General features: G+C 34.5%; 3 protein-coding genes across 5 annotated transcripts; 1 reads left to right on the top strand and 2 right to left on the bottom strand.

Annotated features, from left to right (window-relative positions):
- The first annotated feature begins 8,950 nt into the window (after positions 1–8,950).
- On the top strand, positions 8,951–14,327 carry LOC122297648 (transmembrane protein 147-like). Its single transcript, XM_043107765.1, has 7 exons — positions 8,951–9,148; positions 9,708–9,777; positions 9,916–9,975; positions 10,328–10,442; positions 10,559–10,674; positions 11,027–11,151; positions 13,887–14,327. Exons 1-7 carry the CDS (start codon positions 9,072–9,074, stop codon positions 14,008–14,010), a joined length of 687 nt encoding a protein of 228 aa, XP_042963699.1. The 5' UTR covers positions 8,951–9,071; the 3' UTR covers positions 14,011–14,327.
- A 2,584-nt stretch (positions 14,328–16,911) lies between these two features.
- On the bottom strand, positions 16,912–17,523 carry LOC122297177 (succinate dehydrogenase assembly factor 1, mitochondrial). The gene has a single exon (XM_043107133.1). It carries the CDS (start codon positions 17,339–17,341, stop codon positions 17,045–17,047), a length of 297 nt encoding a protein of 98 aa, XP_042963067.1. The 5' UTR covers positions 17,342–17,523; the 3' UTR covers positions 16,912–17,044.
- A 1,204-nt stretch (positions 17,524–18,727) lies between these two features.
- Positions 18,728–24,934, bottom strand: LOC122296290 (B3 domain-containing protein Os11g0197600-like). Of its 3 annotated transcripts, none has more exons than XM_043105860.1 (6): positions 24,581–24,934; positions 22,815–23,406; positions 22,316–22,488; positions 19,912–20,359; positions 19,367–19,536; positions 18,728–19,142 (listed from the first exon to the last, which is right to left on the bottom strand). In XM_043105860.1, the coding sequence occupies exons 1-6, from the start codon at positions 24,668–24,670 to the stop codon at positions 18,813–18,815; spliced, it is 1,803 nt and encodes a 600-aa protein (XP_042961794.1). In that variant the 5' UTR covers positions 24,671–24,934; the 3' UTR covers positions 18,728–18,812. The 3 variants fall into 3 exon arrangements, with proteins under 3 accessions (XP_042961794.1, XP_042961793.1, XP_042961795.1); XM_043105859.1 differs by having other exon boundaries at positions 22,295–22,488; positions 24,581–24,933; XM_043105861.1 differs by having other exon boundaries at positions 22,295–22,488; positions 22,815–23,396; positions 24,581–24,933.
- Positions 24,935–25,805: the final 871 nt, after the last annotated feature.

Genomic DNA, 25,805 nt, shown 5'->3' with positions numbered 1-25,805 from the left:
TACACCTCCACCTCTATCAATCAACCAATGGCAGCCATCATGCTCCTCTATATATCATCGATCATTCGTTCACGGCTCAACCATTGCCGCACGGATCTATGTAGACACAATTAGCAATTGCCGCACGAATCTCTATGTGCAATATCAGCAATTGCCGCACGGATCTCTGTCCGCACAATATTAGTGATGTCATCTATACGTCCAACTATTGTTGTTAGTGTAGTAGATCTCGCTGAGGCTGGAGTACACTTGCTCTCACTAGGCTCTAATCACTGTGCCTATGTAGGTGGCCCGCTCTTTTGCCCAAGGTCACAATATTTAGTAGCTCGATTTATGATTACCAATGCTCATAATATAAGCTTACAAAACAATTGATAATAAGTTTATATAAGATTCCTATCTTGCAAAGAATAAAGGAGATTTATTTTGAAGAAATGTGGATCTTTTATTGTTACTACATTGCACAATATCTTCCGACCTCGAGAAGTTATGATTAAAATCAACATATAATTATTTAGTGTGATTCTTTAAGTGAATCGGGGGGAAAGAGAAATATCGTTTAAGAGGTATCATTCCAATCGCACTTAACTAAACTCTCGTCTGACATTATTATGTGTGTAGAGTGAGAATTTTGACAATATTGAGGAGGCGCACCAAAATCCTTTTCAAGGCATCCAACAAGGCGAGTGGAAGAAACTTTATGATATGTTTAAGGAACTGGCATATCAAGTAAATATATTATTTCATGATATTCTATTCCTTTTTTCTATCTCATATTGTCTAATAATTTTGCTTCTTTTTGTGGGAGAAAATTCGTGTCAATAAAATAAATAGATCAAACTTGAAGATCCATCATGGACATGCGATTAAGATAGCAACAATAAGAGGATCTGCGAATGGAGTTAGCAATTCAGTGCCAATAAGTGTTTCAAGAGATGTATATGGTGGTGTCTCCCTCCACTATTTTAGAAATATTTTCTAATATTTTTTAAAATATTTTGTATTAAGACCGTTGTAGAGTTTGATTGTAGTTTGATGATAATTTCAAATTTTGTTGAATTATTTAATATTTATTATATTTGAATTTGACATTTGCTTCCAATATATCTTTCAAACCCCATTTCATGTGTTCGAATGCGTACTTTGTTCTATATTTTGAATGGGCTAATTCTTATTTGAATGGTATATAGAGTGAAAATAGGATGTTTGAACAGTTATAATAATAGTTCAAACAAAATGTCATCTCAACATTCAAACACGCATAATTTTTATTCGAACATATATCATTCCTATTCAAAAGAAAATATCGTGACCATATTATGTTCGAATAGTTATAGAATACATTCAAACCATATACAATCTCAACATTTGAACTCATATTACTCTTATTCGAATGGGCATTTGAATGCCTATCATTTCTTCAGACGCATATCACTCTAATTCAAACGAAAATGGTATGACCATATTATATTTGAATAGTTACAGAATAGGTTCAAACCATATACGGTCTCAACATTCAAATGCATATATATCACTCTTATTCGAAAGGGCATGCATTCAGTATTTGAATGCCCTATCATTCCTTCGAACGATTGTCAGTCCATTCGGTGAGATATACTATTTGAATACCAGCCCCATAATAATTTAGGGGTGTCAAATCATATTAACAGGTCATGTTCATGTCGTGTCAAAACATGTATATTATACTATATAGGTTAATTTCTATCCAACCGATTAAACTTATCGTATCAAAATTTCAAACCTTAACATGATCCATTAACATAATAGGTCGTGTCGTGTCAATTCGTTTTGACTCATTAATAAATATTACGAAATATGTTAACAAGATACAATATGACCCATTTCAAACTGTTTATGTAAATGGGTTGAATAGGCCCGATATTAATCTATTTGACCTGATTAAATTTAACATAATTTTATATAAATGTTAAAATTACAATATCTATTAAAATTATAAACCCAACTACAAGTTCAAAATTACAATCCAAATAATAAAAATATCGAAATTGAAATTCTAACAATTTTTTTAGGTATAAGGGTATAATTGTAAATTGAACTTCTTTAACATGTCATAACGAGTTATAACTGGTCAAAACAGGATGACCCTTTTAACAATCGTGTCTTAACAGGTCAATCCGTTTTTATACGAACCCGTTAAGACTAAACCCTAACCCACTATTATCATGTCGTATTCTTGTTGGGTTAATGGATCGTATAATATATTGTGACTCCTACCCCATATTATAACCATTTGAACATGTCTCTAAGTTCAAATGCGAGTTGGACGTTGGAATGGTATTTAGGGGTGAAGTAAATTTGTCCTGAAATATATTACTCATTCAAACGGACTTGAATGGGTCGGACAAATTTCGTCACAAAATATACTTTTGGCATTAAGTTATATTTTTCGCCCCCCAAAACTCTTTTGGAACGAACCTTTTGGGATGAAATTTTTTTTGGGACAAAAGACCAACATTTTGGGATGAAATTTCTCTTCGCAAAATGTGGGTTTTCTTGTAGTGTGAACAACTCATTTAATAAATGAATGGAGTCAAACATGAGTTTGACGAAATCGATCTCGGTTGGGTTGTAAATAAACAATATTAAACAACTCTAAAATTTTAAAATTTCAGTAATGGCTGTTTGCTATGATGTGCTTGTGCTTTGATTGCTTGGTATTGTTGTAATAGCTGTGTTTTTGGTTTGCATTTCCTTTATAGAACTATTTGTGTTAATAAAATTAATTACTTACACAAAAAGGTATAATTAAAATTAATTTCTCTCATATATTAATGTCAAGGGTCTCTAAAAAATAAGAAAGACACGAGTTTGTTTTGCATTTTTAGACATTTAAAAAAATTATTATATGACATGACATCTTATAATAAAATGAGAATTTCATATCGATATCAGAGTACTATCTAATAATTACTCGGCCTATATCTTTTATGTGATTTGAACTCTTTTTCTCCCTCCATCTCTCTCGGCCTAGCAGTCCGAAGAATATTAGCTTCTTCATGGTTATTTGTGAGAATAGAATACTACCAAACAAGCATGTGTTACCTTGAAATTTGAATCCCGTCTTCTCCTCCAGACCACCATATCTTTGAGTATCAATAGAAAGACAAAAACGAATGGAAAGAATTACCGAAATCAACGCCGTTTAGCTAGGCTGATGTGAACCACGATATTACAACACACACATATATATCTATCTATATCATAAATTATATTTACACAAACACTATGCAATTTTTTAAAAAAAATTAAGTAAATATGAAATTTACATGTATAAAAAAATTAATTTTTTAATAATAAATATTATTATTTTTTAAATAATTACACGATATTTATTCACTTTATAATTATAAGTAACTTTACTCTATATATATATATACTCTATATATAAATATATATATATATATATATTTATATGACAAAACTTCGTCATCTTGTGTAGTATATATGACTATTCTTTTATCTTTTCAAGACGATAAATAATGTGCTGAGATTTGACAAAGGGTAGACCAAGGCTGAGAGTACGTACGTACGTGGTGACTTGCAAACAGTCAGTACTGGCAATAATGATCATTTTTCATGGTCAAAAATCAACCCAAAAGTTTTGAATATCTGTAAAAATTTGAAGTATATATGGTCTTCAACACTTATCATACCTTTTGGAAGGAAACAGTTTACAGCATCATTAATATCACCATTAAAGAAGTGGGCTCACAGCTTCACACTCACAGACACGAGAGGCCACCTTGAGATCCTGATCAATATTGAGAACTCCAAGTTAGAAGAACAAACTGACCCATATTTTGACTTGTGAGCAAACAGAGGTGTGGATTCACCTAACCATGAAAAAAGAAGTTGTGGTTGTTTAGAGGCCAAACAGATGGATGTTTAGTTTATTCTTTGGTTGTTAGAATTTTGACATATGTCATGACTTGCTAACAATCAGTTTACCTGTTGCTTGGCTTTATTTCTTAGTTTCACTTCTTCCAATCTGACGACGTACACCTAATTGACTTTGGAGTTTAGAATCTCAACCACACAAGACTTTGGAGTTTAGACAGCTTGATGCAAGTTTAGGAGTTGGGAAATATGGATTAATCCATTTCCCAAACCCAATTAGATAATGATCATGCCCACAACTCCTCAACCCAAAAACAGAAGACAGAAACAGCTTTTTTCTCAGAAGGTAGCATTTAACTAAGTAAACAAGTACTGATCTTTATTAGTCTAGAAAAGTAGTACTTCTGGATTCAAGGTGCATGCATGGAAGTATCCTGCTTGCCTTCACCATCAAAAACCTACTTGGGACTGGAAGAACTGTGAATTAGTGAGCGATATTTGGAAAGGTGAATGAGTTACAAATGACACTAGAGCCTAGAGGAAGCCTCAGATACCATTTAAGAAACTAGATGTGAGAATTATGAAGTTGTACATTGTATTCCAAGATTTGAAGAATTGTACAGTTGTGCAGATAACTCCTCGTATATATATATATATATATATCATGATCCATGGAGGAGTTTAAAATACATGGTTTTGGTAACAATAGTGAATTATTAGTATATGTGATATCTATAGATCATAATCAAGTCCATCACCAACTGTATTGTTTATTTGAGACAGCCTACTGTTTGAATACCTGGTTTACAAAAAGATGCTAAAACGATTTCTCTCAAGAATTGGAAGTAAAGGTACTTGGGTAAAGGGAAGAGAATTGAAATGTAGAGAAAGGTTGGAAAAGGCCTAACATCAAACATTCTGAGAAATAGTCTCCAATACGACAAACGATTGATAAAGTGGTCTACATTTTTAGACAGCCATATTGCTTAGAGGTTATCCTGTTTTTCATCAAAGTTGGACCATTCGTTTGTTGCCCCCACAGAGATCTAGGCAGATTATCAAATATATGCCTACAACCAATTCTTGTTAGGAATTTCAAAATGGCCACTGAAATCTGGTACAAATCATTGATTATTCAATCTAATTAGTTCCCGAAGCTTCCCCCAATTATCAGAACATTGGCAGAAGAAGATAGAAGAAGTTAAGTAAGCACTTTAATATCATATTAGTTTTTCTCTATATGTTATCTGTACTTATAATTTTATGCACATAACCATACATGATGACATGTTATCTATTGAAATGTTGAAAATTTTGAAATTCGAGTTATAAAAGAAAAAATTAATAAAATGAGGCGGATACGCAATACGTATAATATTGTGCTTAAAGTTATACATACATGTGGCACTTCTCAACCCATGATATTTTTGCATGATATTTACTACCTACTATATATATCTAAGGTGCTTCATAAAAAATAATTAATTTCTTTTCTTTTCTTCTTCTTCATAAAAAAAATATATATTTATGGTTTTCCATCAATCTTTTCATGCCATTTTCCTAAACTCCAAACTGGACATTGTCATCATCTCCTTCACTTTCACTCTCACCTTTTTCTACATTTATTTTTACTTGAAATCATTTTCCTTTCACATGGACCACAACACAAGTTCGGTACAATTATTACATATATATTTTGTCCAAAGCAGCTCATATATATTCCTTTTCTCTCTTCTTTGACACTTTCTAACAACGACATAAAGGTCGATGCTAGTATATATGCTACTCTAACAGCGACATAAAGGTCGATGCTAGTATATATGCTACTCTTCATACTGTCTAATTAAGTACTTGATCTCTTGATCATCATCAATTTTTTGCAAGAAAACTAAACCCTAAATGTCAATATCAGCAAAAATATAATGAATAATGATATTTATAAATTTCAAATGTACAAGTCTTGCACAAAATTTTTATTAAAAAAAAGTAGACTCCATTATGAAAAGATGTAAAAAAATTTACTTTCTTCATAAGGTCTGCTATTTTACAAATGACTTGTGTAAAGTTTGTGCATTTAGTGCTTGTTCCTAGCATTAGTCAAATATAATTGCTCACTAAAAAATGCTATATCTACCGAGTGTTCGGCCCTAACATGGGTCCCGACACCTTTTTTTTACTTAATAATTAAAGAAGTGTTTTTTTAATAATGTTATGATTTTTTTATTATTTTTAAATGTTTATGATGATTTAAAAAATACATATTTTTCATAAGGATTAAGCTGCATGCTCCACTTTACTTTCATGATTTTCTAGTTGTAAAGTATGAAAGAAGCAGAAAAAGTTGTTGATGTTCTAAGTGTAAATAATTACGAAAAGGACATAAAGATGATCAGTACGTAGCAAAAGGTAAAGATGGAAGGTCGATTTCGTCGGTCCTTGGATGTTTTTGGCAATTGAACATTTTGTGATCTACCTGGTCATGAAGTTCTTTACCAAAAGAAAAGGGTTCCATTATTCTTTTTAACAAGTATAAAAAGTAAAGGTGATTATAATGATCTGTTTGTCAATGCCAACTTAAATCAGTTCAATGAATATTATGTTTTTCTTTTTGGGGGAAATCTTCAAAACTAGAAGCTTTCAAATTTGGGAAATGGAAATGAACATGCATGGCCAAAAAAAATATGTTAGGTACAAGTAGTAGAGTACATCCAAATGTAGCCTGCAAGCTACTTAAGTATGTCTCGTTTGATTATGCAGTTCAGATGAGATGAGATTAGACGTTTTGTTAAAAGTTGAATAAAATATTATTATAATATTATTTTTGTTTTGAGATTTGAAAAAAATGAATTATTTATTATATTTTATATATGAGTTTGGAAAAGTTGTAATTATTATATGAAATCATAAAATGAGATGAGATAGTTTCGTTTTGTATAACCAAACCAACAAATTCCTATGTAGAATATGGGAGATAATGTGAGACAATAAATAAGAGACAAATAATCAAGTGAGAAAAGCATGGCATAAACAAAATAGAGATTCTTTTCAAGTTTTTAATTGCATTAGATAGTTTAATTTAAATAGAGATAAACTAAGTATGTAGATCTTATAATATTGAGAAATACTTAGCCACAAAGATAACACACAAAAGTAAGCCTATAAACTAACGTGATCACTTGATGTGATACGTTTGATTGTAAAGTTACTTTTATTATAAAATAGATTTAACGTATCATATGAAATCATATCAGTTTGTGAGTTTATTTTTCTAAAATATTTTTATGATTATAGCAATTCTCTATAATATTTAATGTTTTCAATGAAACTATTTACTTTTATTTGTTATTTACTTTTCTACTATTTAAAAAAATGATATTTTTGTATCCCATTGCTATAGGAATAAATAGTGTTTTCTCATTCCGTTTTTATTTTCGTGTAATTGTATGTTTAGTTTTTACACAGTCCGTACAAAACACAGCGACCCGAGGGAAAGAGAGATGCGTCGTTGAGGGTGGTGTACGCGACGGCGCAAACGTTGCACGTTGAGGGTGGTGCACACGACGGCTAGAGGGGGGGAAATGACGAAAAATGGGTGAGCATTAACTAGGACAGCGTCCGAGGGGGAAAGTCCGGTTGGCTCCGCAGCTTTGTGCCCTCGTTGGTTGACCACGGTGGAGCATTTGCTCTGTTTTTAAGAAGCAAAACAGAGGCTTTCAGTGGAGGTTGGGTAGCTGCGATGGAGCATTTGCTCTATTTGTTGCCGTGTGGGGAAGAGCTGTGCGGCGTTGCTGGGCTGCTGTGGCTTTCGGTGGAGGTTGGGTAGCTGGGCTCGCACAGCTGATTGCTCGAAAATGAGAGGAAGAAGAATCGGAGAGAAGCAGCAGCAGCAGCAGCACATAGAAAACAGAGGAAGAAAAAATAAAAATGGAGGAGAAGCAGTCGGCGCCAGCAGGAGGAAGAAGAAAGAATGAAACCCTAAGGGGCATGGACCAAAACGGCGCCGTTTAAGGGAATAAGGGGCCTGGACTTAAGGTACACGGGCTAGGCCCAAAAACTGAAAGGGCTTGACCCAAATAAAGGAAAAATCTACTAAAATAAAGCTCATCCGAAAATATAAGTCTAATAAGGTTTAAAAGTACAATAAAATTAAATAAAAACACTACAGCTCAATATTAATAAAATAAAATACTTAAACCCAATAATAAAATATTTTAAAGTAAAGAGTAATTTAAATACAAAATAATAATTAATATCAAGAAAGAACATTAAAATGAATTTTATAACTTATAAATTATAAAATAATACGATGAAAACACGTTAAAATTAAAACAACAAAACCACTAATTATATTAAATAAAATAATCATTTAATTAAAATATACAAAAATACAACCAAATGAAAATAATTTTATTTTCACATATATGTTATTATGATATGTATGCTACTTTATTTTGATATGTATATTATTTTATTATTAGGTTATTTTGTCACAATTAGAGCAAATGTCAACGGACGTTTGCTTCACTATTAGTAGATACAAAAATGTGTTATAAAGATAAACTCACAAACTTACGTATATTTATATAAAACTTACGTATATTTATATAATTCATAAGATTTATTTTATAATATAAATAATTTTATAATTTAATTTATAAATTTATTTTTATATAATTCGTTTATTAAGTATTTCACAATATTTGATAGATTTGAATTCATGAGTGAGTCAGTCTTACTGGCAATGATATCGGGGGATGCGTGTCCATTTTCAGTGTTTCACCGACAATATAGCTGGACCCACTTGGGTCAGGTTTCTATTGGGTCGAGCAGACCAATGCTTTTCAAATTTCCAGCGGATGCACATGTCTAAACTAAAAGCCCAAGCCCGTTATAATTTTGCTCACACCGGGCTTGAACAAAGCCGAGAAAGACCCAAAAAGGGACTTACTTCATTATTGGGTCTAATAACATTAACTGGACTTATAGCCCAATCTTATTTAGCCCACAAACTTGGTGGCAGTTTCGTTATTTACTTCACTACTAAGGTTCATTTGATTCAAACTAATCTGTCCTGCTCTGCTCCATGCTTCCATGAATCCATCACTCTGTGCTCCAGACCTCTTGTTTGGATTTCTTGGTTCCTCCTCGTTGATCTCGCTGGGCTTCTAAGAAAGAGAGAGAGAGAAGAGAGGATGACGCTGTTCCATTTCTTCAATTGCGCAATTCTCACATTCGGCCCCCACGCTGTTTACTATTCCGCGACGCCCTTGTGAGTTTCGCTTTACTTCAATTTCTTTTGTTCATTCTGTATGTTAGTCTTGCCGATAATTTCACTTATGGAAGCTCAGTTCCATGTCTCTTATTTGTATTTACTATGTTTTATTGGAAACCCTAACTTACTTAGGATCACGATCTGATTAGGCATCGCTGGTTGTTTCGTTGGCTGTCGGAGAACAGTTTTTTTTTTTTTTTTCCTTGTTCTATTTTTTAACAATCTCGATCGAACGTACGTTCTAATTTCGCCGTTATTATACTAGAAAGTTCATTTGAACTTCGTGTTCAAGTTATAGAAAATACTGTAATTAGAACACTGTAAACATTTCTTATGTCATTGCACTTAACCTGTTAGTTCTAGTCTTTTCGCAATACTGTAGTAATTAGACATAAGCGAATTAATCAGGTGCGTTATTTTGAGTGAATATGGAAGTGAGTGGTGAAACTTTGTACTAAATCAATTTATTGGAGAGAGAGAGAGAGGTATTCTTGGGTGATTTATCTGCCGTATCGATATATAAATTGGTTTTGCTGTAACAAGAATGCCTGCGCAGATCCGAGTATGATACGCTTGGTACCTCTGTTAAAGCAGCTCTTGTCTATCTGGGAACAGCTTTAGTAAAGGTTTGTCAACATTGTTATAACGCAACTCTGACTCAGATTACATGTCTTCAAGTTACATCCATGCTTCTACCTTATGTTTGCTTTTTCTGCCCTTGAAATTTACCCCCCTCATCAGTTGGTTGGTGAATATTTTCACAGCTTGTTTGCCTGGCAACCTTCCTAAAGGTATCAGAGAATGATAGCTTTGATCCATATCAGGTATGCTTGTCTTTTGACTTACAAATTGCTTGCATTGTTATGCAGAGAATTAGCTTGTGTGAAGACTAGTTATTAGATAAAGAATCCAATACTTACACCCTTCGCTATAGGCGTAAAGATCAAATATTTCATCTAAACAAATTCCATTTTCTGTATATTTTACTTGAAGGAATGCACTTTTTATTTCTTTCCAATCCAAGGCTTGCAGATCTTGATTGCCCTTTGGACAAGTGAGAGTGACATTAAGCTCCAACATGATGTTTTGATATCTGCATTAGAACAGTATTTTCATTTTTCTATTGAAGATATATATGTGGGATTAACCTTGATAACAGATACCTTTTGTTTTCAGGAACTGCTGAAAGCTCTAATTGGTTTTATAGATGTTGCTGGGCTTTACTTTGCCCTGACTCAGTTGACTCACAGGAACATTTCTCAGAATCATAAATTCCAAGCTGTTGGACTTGGTTAGAAATCAGTGGTCTAGATCAACTTTCGAGCACTTGTAATCTTTGAGTATTCTTTTCTGTAACTGCATATATGTTAAACGTTAGGGCTTTGACAAATTTTCACCTGTTGGTAGGTTGGGCTTTTGCTGATTCTGTTCTTCATAGATTGGCACCTCTTTGGGTGGGCGCTAGAGGACTAGAATTCACATGGGATTACATTTTGCAAGGCATTGAAGCAAATGCAAATCTGGTATATTTATTTCTTCTTGTATCTAGTGTATGTTTGTGGCTATAGCTTTTGACAATGTCCTTTGCTCTAGCTTTTGGGACAAATGATATGTTGAAAGCCAAAGATTCATGTACAGATCATTTTGTTCTTTTGTAAGTAAGAAAGATTCATGTAATGATCTTATATTGGTCAGACACAAAAACATTACATATGGATCATCTCATTGATGTGGTAACTTGGCTGTCATATTTTTAATTTGTAATACTTATCAAAAATATATTTAATTCGTAACATGCATGTTGACTTAATTCTTCTATGTAGCTCATCACTTCTTCCGTCTTCTATTGATATTTAACTTCTTTTTCTTAATTAGGTATTGAGTATATCCCTAGCTGCATTGGGTTCTTTGATTTGGCTCCGGAAAAACAAACCCAAGACTCTGATCCCCATAATATATGCATGTGCAGCAATTGTGGCAACAATGCCATCTATCACAAGGTTTGTTTCTCACAGCTGCGGCATTTAATAGTTTATTTTTTTTTTATAAGTAGAAATATATTAATATCAATAGGCGTAACATGGATGTATACAAGAGAGAACACCTAGCTCATAAGAGAGAGCCCCTAATGAACATCTCCCAAGAGGGAGAAATTAGAAACCTATCCAACATACACCAAGTCCTATTGGGACAAAACACGTCTCCCCAAAGCAAAGCAAGTCACTATAACTACCCCAACCCCTTGTTTCCCACACAACTAATACTCCACCCGAATGATCCTACAAGGACGGAGGAAGGCTTTATGCCCTCCCTCTAGTCCTCCCTCAACTTGTACTACCTCCCTTTGCATCATAATTGATTACCCAAGTAAGTTGCTTTAACTCCCTACTCTTCTTAAATCTTGATTTTGTTTTAAGCGAGTGACCTACCACAATTGCAGTGAGTAGTGCTGTGAATTGGTCAAAGTCCTCCACATGTAATCCCCATATACAATATCCGATGATGATCTAGCTATATTGTTTATCTAAGGAAAAGATAACAAGGGAACAACATCTTCCCCAAACACAGCTCCCAACTATACACCAAGCCCAAAACATTCATCCTCGCAAGGCACCAGAGACAAACCCATATCTCCCCCCCCCCCCCCCCCCCCCCCCCAAAAAAAAAAAAGCATGTCCTACATTCAAATCTCGTACCTTCTCAAGAGCTTCATTGGTTCTCTCCAATAGTGAGGTCATGGTCACCATTGGAGGTTTTGGATTGGCAGCAAGTCTTGGCAGTACATCAAGTTCCTGCACCCTTGGCAACCCTTTCTGTGCAACTTTGACAGACCCTACATCTCCCTCAAACCTCGGAGTTACACCATTTTCCTTCAACTCCGACATGTGATCCATAGTTTCTTCGGGGAGAACGCTGACCAAAGGTGCACCACTGAGTGTCAGCCTTTCTTGTGTCACCTGTGGTGAAAAGTATTCCATTACGGATGTCTTTACGCCGATAACCAAGATAGAACCCACTTCGAAGGACCTAGTTTTCCTTTTGACCTGCCACACTCTCTTGGATCTAGTTATAAGGACTAGGTCAAAACTGATCCATCTTAAACTAAAGAGGCTAAAGATGGGTTGCCATAAAGCACTACCTAAATGTCAATGGAGTAATAGATGATGATCCAGTATAACACCTCCTATGATTTTCCCACGTGACCAATTTTCCTAATGCCTCTACCCAAATAAAGAATACCGCTCTCAAGGAAGCAATACTCCAATATTCTTCTATAGAAAATGAGAACTTCCATGGGGAGTCAACACTAAGTGCATGTTTGGGATTGCAATAGGAAACATAACTTATAACTTTAGAACTTATAGCTTATAACTTGAATAATAAGTTCTACTATTAAAAAGTTATTTACTGTTTGGTAACCATATGTTTAAAGCACTTTCAAACATGTTACGTTTGTTTGAAAACAAATTAAAAAAGTAATTTTTGAAGTAGAAATAACGATTATTTGAATTTTTAAAAATTATAATCATATCCTTGAAAATTTGAAAGTTGTAATTATCTTAAAATTGTATGAATATTTTCGTCCATTAACAGTTTTTTTTAAATTCGAATTACGTTCTGCATTATTCGGAAAAGCATGTTTGAGAAAAATTTTCTTCAAATGTACTTTTTAGCTTATTTGAGATTAAAAGTGCTTTAATACGTAACACCCAAACGACCTAATTTTTTTATTAAAGAACTTTTAAGAATATTTAAGTGCTTTTTAAGACTCTTACCGCAACCTCAAACAGACCCTCAATGAAGTGATTTCCTCCAACAGCTTTGGCTCTGTTTGGTTTCCTCAAAGTTCCAAAGTTTTCTAATATTTCTTTTTTAAAATTCAACTTCAATCCAAACACCTTTCAATCTCAAAAATGTTTTTTCTATTTCAACTTTTCATCCCATCATCTGCCTAGATTTCAGTCAAAAAATTAAAAACAAAAAATTCAATATAACTTTTAAAAAATGTCAAAAACCAAAATAAAAATAGCGTAAAAAATTATATTTAAACAAATTTTCAATTCTACCAATCTGCTTCCACAAATCTCAATACAAAACATATTTACCTTCACATAACCCAACAAAAACGCATCTCAAAATTTTTCAAAGAAATTCTCTGATATTGTCAAAATTTCATCAACCAAACACACCGTATATCTCTCTCATCAGCATAATGTCATTACCACTTCCCCAAGGAAACCCTGTTAAAAGGGATTATTCCTATATACCCACACTTCAATCTGTTGTTGGAGCAAACCATGGCCCAACTAATGTGCTTGATTATACCAACTGGAAGGGGAACCAAATACATAAAGTTGGCAATTTTGAAAAAGTTGCTCTTTTATCAAAGTGATCATGCCACCTGGAGATCGTTTCATCTATTCAATAATTCCTTCCTAAATGAACTTGGCCTTAAAGTGAACTCCCCATGGAAAGCCAAGATGCATCACATGCAAGGAAGTGGTATGTATTCTTTATACCGTGTGTACTTGGATAGTTGGATGGTGCCTGTTTGCTAATTAATATAATTATCCTATTTTTTACTTCTATTTAGTGACTCTCTTGCCTACTTACTGTGTATTTGAACTACGCATTTTGTAGCTTTTGAATAAATTCCGATTATTTAGTGACCGACTATTTATTAAGTATGGCTCCTGTTTATTGTAGATGATGTTTTCTTTTTCTTTTTCTTCAGCTATCTGAGGAGAAGTTTAGGCTGGCACTTACCAAAGGTGGTAGGCTTTGAACTGTTCACCTCACTAGTGATGGCTTTGATTAGCTGGCAGCTCTTTGCTGCATGCCAGAGACCCTCTTCCTAAGGTGGCCTTCATTACTCCGGATACTGTAGACTGACTATACGGCAAGCAAACTCAAAGCCCTAAACATACAGCTTAAATTTTCTTGACGGGACACTGTCTCAATTATATATTCCCATTAACGCGGCTTCGCTTTTTTATTTGAATTTCACATCATCTTGAATGTGGTCTCTAGGAATTTGTTTAATCGATTTTTCTCATTAGACCCTCTGAGTACATGTTTTCAGATAAAGATTTATTTTTCTGCAACCTCGATAAAATCTGTTCAGATGGAGGTTCATCAAGATTTTGGAAGGAAAAATAAAAATTTTTGGTAAGTAGGGTGGCTTTATGCTGAAATTATTATTCCTCGTCATTATTGTTTCATCATGTGACATCAAATGGATATATCTGAAAGCATGGAGGACTAGTGGATGCCATGCTTTGATCATGAGTGCCCCTTTGAGCCGGGATGCTGTGCAAAGGAAGGATTTACACCTCCTTATAAAAAGTTACTTGTCTTCCACCAAAATCAAAGTTACCCATGGTCACCGAAGCGGATGTTCTCCCTTTCCAGCCATATACAACAACCTCATCTACGCACAACCAAGTTTGTTGGTGGATTTTGGGTTTTGTTGAAGAGAGACAGAGGGCGATGATAGGTTTGTGACTTCAATGGAAAACAGAAATGGATTTGTACTCCTGGTTTGCGATTTTTCAAGCTTAATAGATAGATTTATGAAAACTGATTAATCATGAGTGTTAACCCAGAGCAGAAATGACCCAACTCGACCTTCTCATCATCGAAGGAGTCTGCATTTTGTCTTCTGGCCTAAGGTCGCGGTAGTGAATTAGAGAAACCCCTGCCTTTGGATACCCTTGCTGTAAACAGCACCCTAGATGGAACATTACTAGCAATGGCTGTCATCTCTCTCTTACCATCTCCTCTTCTTTTCTCTAAAGAATCGGTAAGATTCAACAGCTATAGAGAAAGTGATAAGGGTCTTGTGCTGTCAATAAAGCAACTTGATGAAAATATATCGTTTTTTTCTAAATTTAGGTTGTTCAATCGTCCTAGACCTGGCGGGGGTTTCTTGGAGGATTCATTTTGGAAGTTCCCCAACTAGCGAGCATTGCTCTCGATGTTTGGTGAGGTGAAATTGAATGTGAAACCCAAGATGCCATTGGCTGTTGTGGCAACAACCTTGAGGGCTCTACCGACCCCTCACAATGTTACCATCAAGTCTAGGAGGGTTGGGACCATGAGCTCCCATAAAGTTCTCAATGATTCCGAACTAGTTAGAAGAAAGGAAAAAAAGAGGTTCAAAAATTTAAATTCAGGCAATTACACAGTGTGGCACGAGAATACTTCAAATTATGTTAGTTGCTTATGTGTCACCACTTCATTGGTGGGGTAAAATGGAAAAGGCCACCAAATCCGCTTAGAAGGATCTCTTTGATCACATGGTCACATTTATCTCCTAGCTGTTTGTAATCAGGGGTGTAAATCTAGATCAGATTTGGTCCGGTCTGGAACCCAAAAATTCAGGTGCATCCAATAACCACATGAACTGGAACCAGTTTTTAACCCAATTAATTCGTAACCGTATCTTTTGGTACTGTAATTATTGACGTTCTTAAGATAACATTTTCCAATAATGATAGGTCAAGTACAAGACAACAACAATAAATATACCGAAAAAAGAAAAGAAAAATGAATTTTCACTCGTTGCTGCCTTTGAGAGGCCCAAATCTTTGAGAAAAATGAACTTCTACACCCTCATGAAGTTGCATGTTCGCTATATGATATTGCCGATCGAGAAAGAAATGAGGCAAATCCTCCAATATCTCTTTTAATTAATTTCCACCGAAAAAGAACACTGCTGCATTGTGGTAGGAGATTAACCATATTCAACTGTTCGTGAATGCAATCTAATTTCCATAATGTATGCAGTGTGTTGCGTGTGTTGATACTATAATTTATATAGAGAAATACTTTTTGCAGTTGGGAAATACAGTCGGCGTGCAGTCGTGAAAAAAAAAGTGAATTAATACAGGACCTATATAAAAAAAAAAAAAAAAAAATTTTATAATTTTTTTTTTATTCATGTAGGTCTCCTGAATATAAAATAATTTTTTTATAATTTTTTTTTATTCATTCCGTACAGCCGACTGCACGCCAACTGCATTTCCCGACTGTATCTAGCAAAGCCCATTTATATATATATATATATATATAAACTTGAATGGCAATAAAAAGTTTAAAAAATATTTATAAAACTATTCATTATAAAAATTAAAATTAAAAAACAAACTTTCAAAAAGTGTAAAAATGACTTCTAAAAAGAAGAAATAATAATAATAATAATAATAATAATAATAAACTCGAATATCCGGATTTGGCCAATTTATCCGAGCAGAAAATTCGATTACAGATCCGATTATGGCAGAGTATACAGATCTACGCCAGAAAATTTTATGTATAATCGGGGAGTACATAATTATCACGTAATTATTATTTTTTTAAAAAAATAAAATCTATTTTTAATATCAGAAATGATTTGTACAGTCGGAAAATGTAGTCGGCGTGCAGTCGGTTATAAAAAAAAAATTAATACGGGACTTATATGAAAAAAAAAAATTATTTTTATAACTTTTTATAATTCATGTAAGTCCTCCTAAATATAAAATAATTTTTTTATAATTTTTTTGTATTCATTCCGTATAGCCGACTGCACACCGACTGCATTTTCCGACTATATGTAGCAAAGCCCTTTTAATATCGTATTTATTTCTTTTAATATAAATATTATATTTATTCACTTCTTCCAAAAAAAAAATATTATATAGCGATTGCAAACTCCACATCTACAGATATCATTTCTCGATCAGAAAATAGAGGTTTCTTTTTTCTGCCACTAATGATTTGCAACAAGTTAATCTATTTATTTATTACATGTTGCTACTGAAGGTACCTTCTCTGTTCAACAATTATTCAACAAATAAAAAAAATTCAGCTGCAAATTAGTATATCCATTGAATAAAGAAATGTCTTCCTTCATGGATTAGGATTTTTGGTTTCGGATGCACCGATGTTCAAAGATGACAACCTAACAGTATCAGGACTCTTGAGCTGATCGAGTTGTTTCTTACCTCGGCGAAGTAAGTACTCAATGTAGAGAAAACTTTTGCGATCTACTTTCTTAGAATTCTGACGAAACTCAGCTGAAACGACGGATTCGATCTTGCGTCGATCTTCGGCAGATTTTGAACGAGCCACTCGCAAAAACCCTCTGTATAGACTCAGTACTTCCTTCTGCATTCCAGAAAGCCTCGGACCACCGGAGGCTCCCATGGCATCTTAACGCCAAGTTCGCAACTGGATGCACTTTTTGCGAGCAGAGAGAGAGAGAGAGAGAGAGAGAGTGAGAGAAGAAGAAGAAGAAGAAGAAGCGGGGGAGGGGGGATAAATGACAATTAGGTTTCTGAAATACTGACTCAAACGGCTGCGTTTTGACTTTTCCTTGCATTAATGGCGACAGATTCATTTAAAAAGAAAGGGATAAGGGAAGCATTAGCCATTACGGAGAAACTCAGAGAGAAGTGAAAAGTTTCACAATGGGTTGCAATGATATTAACTGAATTAATATCCGATATTTGGTTTTTAAGATCAATGGTTGGATTTTTAATACGACCAAATTAAAATGTTTTAATATACTTATATATGAGCTTGAATATTGATAAAGAGTTTTACTACGTATAAACAAAGCTACGTACTAATATATATACTAATACTGATTTCTTTATATTTAAAATTTAAATTAATATTGTTTTCAATAAAATCTATTTTTTGAACAATTACATTATATTAGTACACAGTTGTGCTTGCAACTAAATTTTTTTATTAATAAATAAATGAATTCATCAAAAAAAAAAAAAGGGTTACCAACAGTCAATATCGATAGAATAGGCTGCAGTAGATATCATATTAGAAAGTATGGTATAATATTATAATTCAGAAGATTAAAAGTTTAACCAATTTAATAGTATTCAACAGTGATAAGAATTTTGGATCAATAGTTAGATTTTAACATGATCGGATAAATGTCCTCCTCCAGCCCATTTTACTCCAAATCTCCACATATTTCTGCCATCTCGAGTAAGCGGCAGCTCCGGAGCTTATTAGGATCATAGCTAACTCAAGAGACTAGATTTTGACAGGAAATCTCCAACCCACCAAGAAATCAACAAAGTTTTACATTTTTTTTAGAAGAAATAAAGCAAGCTAATGTTTTCCTGAGAAAAATGAAGTTACTTGCGGATCGAAGCCCCTCTTCTTATTCTGTTGAATGCTATAATATTTGCAGCAAATTAAAGACGTGCTGAACTGGAAGAAGTAGTGGCACGAGAGAGAGAGAGAGAGTTCATACAGAGATAAGCAAGGCAAGCTAAATGAGTAGTGCAAGTGCGCGATGACAGATGAGTAAAGAGGAACTGGGTTCGTCCCAGACCGCAGAAAACACAAATCACTGAAAATCTCCAGCCTCTAAAGAGAAGAACATTGTTTTTTTAATCTTTTTGAACATTTAAGTCGTTCTCATTGTAAACAAATAGGGTTTATATTTGTTTGGCTCGAATAGCAAAAGAACATCGATTTTTGTTCATGCAAGATTTGTTGATTAAAGGAACTAAACTGGAATGTGCAAGCTCAAGCAACTAAATCTAAAATGGCCCCCGTGCATGAATCAAAAGACAAAGGAGTTGCTCATAGCAAATATCTTCCATAACATATAAGAGAGGTCGATGCCTTTTTTTTTTTACATGGGTCATTGAGAAGGCTTACTGCTGGTATAGGTTACAACAGCTAATTCATTAGAAGTAGCTGAGCCACTTTGATGGTCGAGCCCTTTTTTTCCACTGCCGGATATATGTACCAGCATTTCACATTTGCCAACAAGTTCAAAGATGCAGACATCTCCAATCTTAACATCATTCCCACGAACAAAGGCCATCCACCCTCCACAAAATGTATGCCCCATTCGCCCTTTAGAGTCAGGGACAGAGTTCACAGTCCAAGATTTCCCTCTTAAATTACGAAGCACAATCTCACTCTTGCAGTCGGGGAGATGTGCTGTAGAAAACTGGTATGGAATTTTCTGCAAGACAATTGACCAATTGGGAAATGAGTAATACTATTTATCATCATCCCGTGACATGGTATCAAATGATTGTTAAACCATTTACTAGTTTTTACTCCTGTCAATCATTTGATGTCATGTTAAGAAATGATGAAAGGATAATGAAATTAATGCCAGAGATAGTTTTCGGAAAACAAAAGAAAACTATGAGAAATGTGCAAGCATGGATCTGAAAGACTCACCAAAGTATATGAACCACTGACGTTAAACTGCTTCATGATCCTCACAAAGATGGGAAAACAAGAAGAAAAAGACCGAGCTACTCTTTCTTCGTCAAGTGCTAACATCATTCTCATGCTGCCTTTATTTTGTGAGCTAAGTTCATCTTCCTTGACCTTTTTTCTCTGAACAACTGTCTCCATTTTGAGTTCAAAAATTGATTTAGAATAGAAAAAAAGGAAGGTCTTTCGAATGAATCATGAAGATGAAAAGCATCCCAAAAATTTGGCATATGGTTGCAGGCAATATTGTAAGCGGAACTACATTTAGACGAGGTGAATGTGTCTAAAAATACAGGGCAAGAACTTGAACGAGTTCAAAGTTCAAGCTTAATCTTTGATCATAAATTGATAGCAACCATGGCCCATCTATGTAAATAATTGATTGAGAGAATGTGGAAGCCAAAATCTTTGGTGAAGACATCAAACCTTATCTTTTTCTTGTCTTGTGAGCCACTGATCTTTCTTTCCAAATAAATTAACTGTAGAAATATAGTTAGAATCCTTACCCAGCTTTTTGTTAGCAGATTTTGACTGAGAGGAAACTGGAACTTTGGTATAATTCTTGGTGCTACATTGTTTCTGTTCATGGTGTCTCTTTGATGCTTTAGGAGATTTGCCTCTTGTTTTCTTTGGCAAACTTTTAAGATTTTTATGTCCAGCACTTGGCCTACTACAAACTACTTTTCCATTTTGGCAGTCTAGCACTTCCCTTCCAACCCCAAGGATATGCACACGTAACTCACACTCATGTACCAGTTCAAAAATGCAGATATCTCCAATCTTGATGTCATTACCACGGACAAAAGCCATCCATCCACCGCATAGAGTATGACTTGTATTTACTCTTGTAGTGGGCACAGAATTCACAGTCCAACATTCTCCTTCCAAATTCTGAAGGACAATCTTAGTTTTGCTGTTTGGAAGATGTGCCATCGAAAACTTATACGGAATATTCTGCATGACAGAAAGCAGTTAGTAAACACAAATCAACGAAAAAGACTAGGTCGCAAGAGAGAGAAAAAAAAAGTTATCAGCATGGTAGATTCATGCAATGTGGATAAAAAGAACCCCTCCAAAACCCAGAGTTACCCAACCTGAAACTGCCTGAAGAAGTTGCATAAGCAAGAGAAAAAAGGCAAGTGATGTGAACCACTTAGAAAACCACATTTTACCAGGAAAGGAGGAAATTCATTGTAATAACAACAGGGATTAAAGGTGCTAGCACTTCATTGTGCCAGATTTAAGAGTTCACCTGACAAGTGCTGGAATTCCCTCAGGAGAGCAGCACCATGCAACAACTAATCTGTTTTTCATTATTCTGTGAAGTCAGATGGTGGATGAATCAAGCACAGTTGGGCCAAAATATTGGAGTTATGGTAGAGTTCTCTTTTTTTGATAGTTATGGTATAGTTCTCTTTTTTTGATAGTTATGGTAGAGTTCTCTTTTTTTGATAGTTATGGTAGAGTTCTCATGATGTGGATGAAAACAAAGAGATTATTCAGGCCATGAAAGAACTCCACCCATAAAACGCTCCATAATACAACGTTTTAGACTGTCTTTTTTATGAGTAAGACAGAATTTTATTTATGATGGGAAAGGATAATATACCATACACGGGAAGTATACATGAAGCCACTCTTTTTTCTTTTCTTTTTATAGGTATGTATAGATGAAGCCACTCAAAAAACAAAGGGGAAAAGTACTACAAAATCCTGAAAACTAGAAATAATGGGCCTTTGTCCAATGATACAAGGTGTTAGAATGCACTTTAGGTTTTGTTTGTTTCAACGTAAAAGGAGAAAAATAAGAAAACGATGTTTGTTTCAATGCAAATCTGAGAAAAAATAAGAAAGCAGTGTCTGTTTCAATGTAAAATGATAAAAATAAGAAAATTTTCAATCGAAAATATTCTCAGAGAAAATTATTGTTTTCTACAGACTGGTGGAGAAAAAAAATGTTAAAAATATATTGATATACAAATTTGATTGATATGCAAATTATTTACTCAACACCACCACCCAAAATCACCGTGCCACCCATTTTCTATTTCTACAACCATCATAATATTGTTGGAAACCACAACAATCTACACTCTCACATAAATTCTTGAAACTCCAATCCCATTAGGGGCAAGATCTTCTTAGGGTGAAATTTATGTTGACTTGAATATATAGGGAATGAATTGAGACAAAGCGGGAATAGACTTTATGAAGCCCATGAAGTCTAATAAGTTGGAGTGCAAGCTGGAGGAGAGAGAACTGGAGTCACAGCTAGATTCCATGCAAAAGGGATGGTTAAGATGGGACAAAAGGATGGCAGACAGCAAGAGATTGTGTAGGCGAAGCTGTGGTCGATGGCAATTGGTTGCATTGGTGGACCGGCAATGCCGACAAAGGAGTGGAGGTGGTAGGGTTGCTCTACAATGGTTGACAAGCCTGGTCATAGGATTTGGTCATGGGGAGAGAGGGGAGAGAACAGTGGGTGTGGCAAGGGGTTGTCTTGGTGGAGTGGGGTGTCACTGAGGGAGCAGAGGTGGTAGGGTTACTCTATAGTGGTATACAAGCCTGGTCGTAGCGTTTGTTGTGGGGAGAGAGCAGCCGGAAAAAAGGATTATACATCTTGAGAGGGGTAATCATGTAACATCCTAGAGACGTAATTTTCCTGTTTACCAACCTAACACTTTCCATTGACTTTAATTTTCACCCATACCAAACATGAAAAGGTGAAAACATCTTTCCCAAAATATTTTCAGCCGAAATAAATGCAGCCTTAGATTAAAATGTGGTACATTATGGAAGTAATGTGAGGGAAAGACATAACATATCTGAAAAAGATTATTCATTTGAAAATACTAAATGAGAAAAAAAAAATTAAAGGAAACAACCCACCAGAGTGTATGAACCACTAACATTGAAGCTTTTCATGATTCTCAAGAAATAAGGGAAAGAGGAAGTAAATGATTGAGCTACTTCATGTGCCGACAACATTGACAAACCAACTCTACCATGCAGGTATAGATCATCTTCTTCACTGGTTCTACTCTGGATGGAAGCCTTTGTATTGAATTGAATAATATCCGAGACTGCAAGACAACATTATTCTTTTATCAGTCGGATCTCTGCATACATATGACTTTTAAGTTCTTTTCCACATGCTTAAAATTTGAGTATCACTTGGTGTATGTAAACTTTTCTTTGCTGCAAAGATACAGTATATTAAGAAAACTTGATTCTTATCATTGATTTCAGAACAAAATAATTTCTTCACATGCTCTATTTTACTAGCAGCTTACACAGGAAACATGGAAAAGTTAGCAGAATTCTCAGGTTAGTAAATCACTGCTCTTTCTGTTGCAGTAGTCAAGTTCTTGTCCTCAAAACCCAAGAAATAAACAGCTGGCTTCCTTACCTCGCTTTTCCTTGACAGCTTTTGATTGAAAAAGCATATCAGAATTCTTCATTGGACTATCACCTTGCTTAGTTTTATTGGAGGAAATTGCTTCTTGACATGTCTTAGCCAAAACAACCAGCTCACGCCGGCATCCATCCCCATTAGACATATCCACCTTGCCCTCCTGGTGCTTGTGTTCAGATTCTAGATAGTGTTGCGAATAGCTCCCCCTCAATTTCTTTGGCACACCTTCAAAAATTTTATCCGAAGAGGAAGTGGCTTGCTCTCTTTCTCTCTTCTGTCCCATACCTCTATTAAGGTTGCTAGAGTCTTGACTGCATTTAGACTGAAATGCAGCTTCTTTCTCACATGCACTTTGACCATCAAAAACCTCTACTGTGAAATGCAGCTCACTATCATATCTGAAAACCAAAAAATCACCACATTCTATGAAATGATCCCTCACAAATGCTGACCATCCTTGATGGAGGAATAAATCATCATTCTGCTGAATTAACTCAACATGCCAAGCATTCCCGCTAGGACCCACTAACGTCACTAATCCAGATGTTCTGCCTTTCATGTGTCTGATGAATGGTACTGGAAATTTCTGTGTCAGATTTGAATCGTCACCATCCAACCATGCAATACAAATTCCAATAAAATAAAATTAAAAAAAAAAAAAGAACAGATAAAAGATAGTCATTATATGTGTATGATGATCCTAACTAGATATTAAGAAACCTAACAAGACTAATATGAAATGTGAAAAACACGTTCTCAAATTTAGCATATTTAAGGTACTTATATATATGGGTAAATATAACACCCCAATGGAAAGCCTAAACCATATAGCCTATACTCTAAAAGAACTAGTTAATGATACAATTGGAGCTCTGGCCCATTGGAACCTTATAAAGAGCAAGAACTTCTCTTTCCCAAGCAATATGGAATTTCATACACCACTTACCATTATCCTAATCATATGGGGTATCACAATCACCCACTTAAATTTCCGACGTCCTTGTCAAGCCAATCCATTGTAGGTGACACGGCTCAAGTCCCACATTTATGGTTGGGATAGACTCTGCTACCATTTGTAACACCTTAATAAAAAGCCCAAACCACATACCCTATACTACAAAAAAATTAATTAATGATACAATTAGAGTCCCGGCCTATTGGGACCTTATAAAAAGCAAAGACTTGTCATTTCCCAAGCAATGTGGGATCCTTTACACCACCTACCATTATCTCTATCATAAGGGGTATCGCACTAAATGACATGCAATGACCTTTAGCTCAACTGGATAGCCTATCTGGGAAACTTATTCCACAAGAAAAGCAAACATATTTGAGGAAATAAGAGTGACTCTGATGACCGTTCCATCAAAGACTTTAGGTTGAAATTCTAGCAAACATATACCAGAATACAATATTTGAAGAAATAAGCACCCAACATATCTTTCTAACACTATTCGCTTAGAAACCGTTAGTTTTAGCCTATCGTGTGGGATTCATTGGTAATCGTATCGTGCTTGGATTTCGATACTGAGTAAACTACGGTAGACTCTCACATTCAAAAACTCCTCAAAATTTACAATTGCTACCTCCCCATTGAGATTAACATAAAGCTTTTGGAAACCCTAAGTTATCTCCTAACTTAGTAAAATAGGGGTCGGAAGAGTTACAAAAAAGAGATAGACCAGATTATATATGAATAATACAGATATAGATGCACATACAGTGTAAAATGAGAGGAAAAGGGGGGAAAAGAACAATACCAGTCGATCTGAGCTTCCAGCAGAGGAGTAAACGTGAAAGAAACAAGGCCGCTTGCCATTCCGTAACTCCTCGAGAGTTTCTTCTTCCATCAAACCTCCTTTTCTCTAGTGCTTTTTTTTTTTTTTTTTTTCAACACAACAGATTTTGACAAATTTTCGGAGGAACCAAAGAAAAGATTTTCCCGAAAACTATCAAGGTAAAGGAAAAAAAGAGAAAAGAAAAGAAGAGGAGAGAGAGAGAGAGAGAGGGAAGATTAGGGATCGGTAGGGGGGAGAGGAGGAGGGGAAGTCGAGAAGATCAAATCGAAGCAGGAGAGACTGTACTGTATTGCTCTCTGATCTTGGAAACACTGCCCCCCATTTGCAGGTGCTGGAAGGGAGGGGCCACTGCACGTGTCAGATTTTTAAGCGTGTGATTCGCACGTAGGAAATGTCATCTTTCAGTCCGTACCGGTTCTGTGTATACGCGGGACGAAGGCGCGTGAGTATAAGAGTAACAATTTGGACATAAAAGTTGAGATACGGCATTCTCAAATTTTTTTAAATTTATCAGAATTTTATTTTCAATAGTCACCCAAATGTGAAATATATTTTCATTTTTAATTTTTAACCTAATCTTTACCTAATCATTATTTAAATATAAAAATTAGTACAATATTTACAAATTTTAAAATAAAATTAATATTAAAAAATATTTTATAATATTTTTATTCAATTTTTTTCTCTCATATCTCAAAATTTGATAAAATATCTTAATTCAAATCATTTCACTATTATTTACATAATTTTGAGATAATTTAAATGTCCAAACGAACCCTTAAATTTTAGATGTAAAATCTTTATCCAAACTATAAGACGAGCAGATATATCTATAAAGTTGATCTTATAGCATTTATGATACATTTAATGTTAAACAAGAAATTTATGCATATATTTATTTCAAACCAATTATTGAAATAACCAACTATTTTTTTCAATTTTTCATTAAAAAAAAAAGAAGTTAAATTCATCTCAACCTATTTCATACATTTTAATCTAAAAAATTAAAATATTTCAATCTAAAAAAGTTAAACTCATCTCAATAGAACTCACAAAATATTACTATTTACAATTCAATTTAACTCATCTTTATATTCAAATGCAGCGGCTCTAAATTTTAGAATTAAACAAAAACTCTAAAATTTCAATTCTAAGATTACCAAGTTAATAAAGAATGAATTTTCCT

Source organism: Carya illinoinensis, chromosome 15 (assembly GCF_018687715.1).
Source record: "Carya illinoinensis cultivar Pawnee chromosome 15, C.illinoinensisPawnee_v1, whole genome shotgun sequence".
Taxonomy (NCBI): Eukaryota; Viridiplantae; Streptophyta; class Magnoliopsida; order Fagales; family Juglandaceae; genus Carya; species Carya illinoinensis.
Note: the sequence above shows the minus strand (reverse complement) of the source record. Positions and strands in the feature narration are given on the sequence as shown.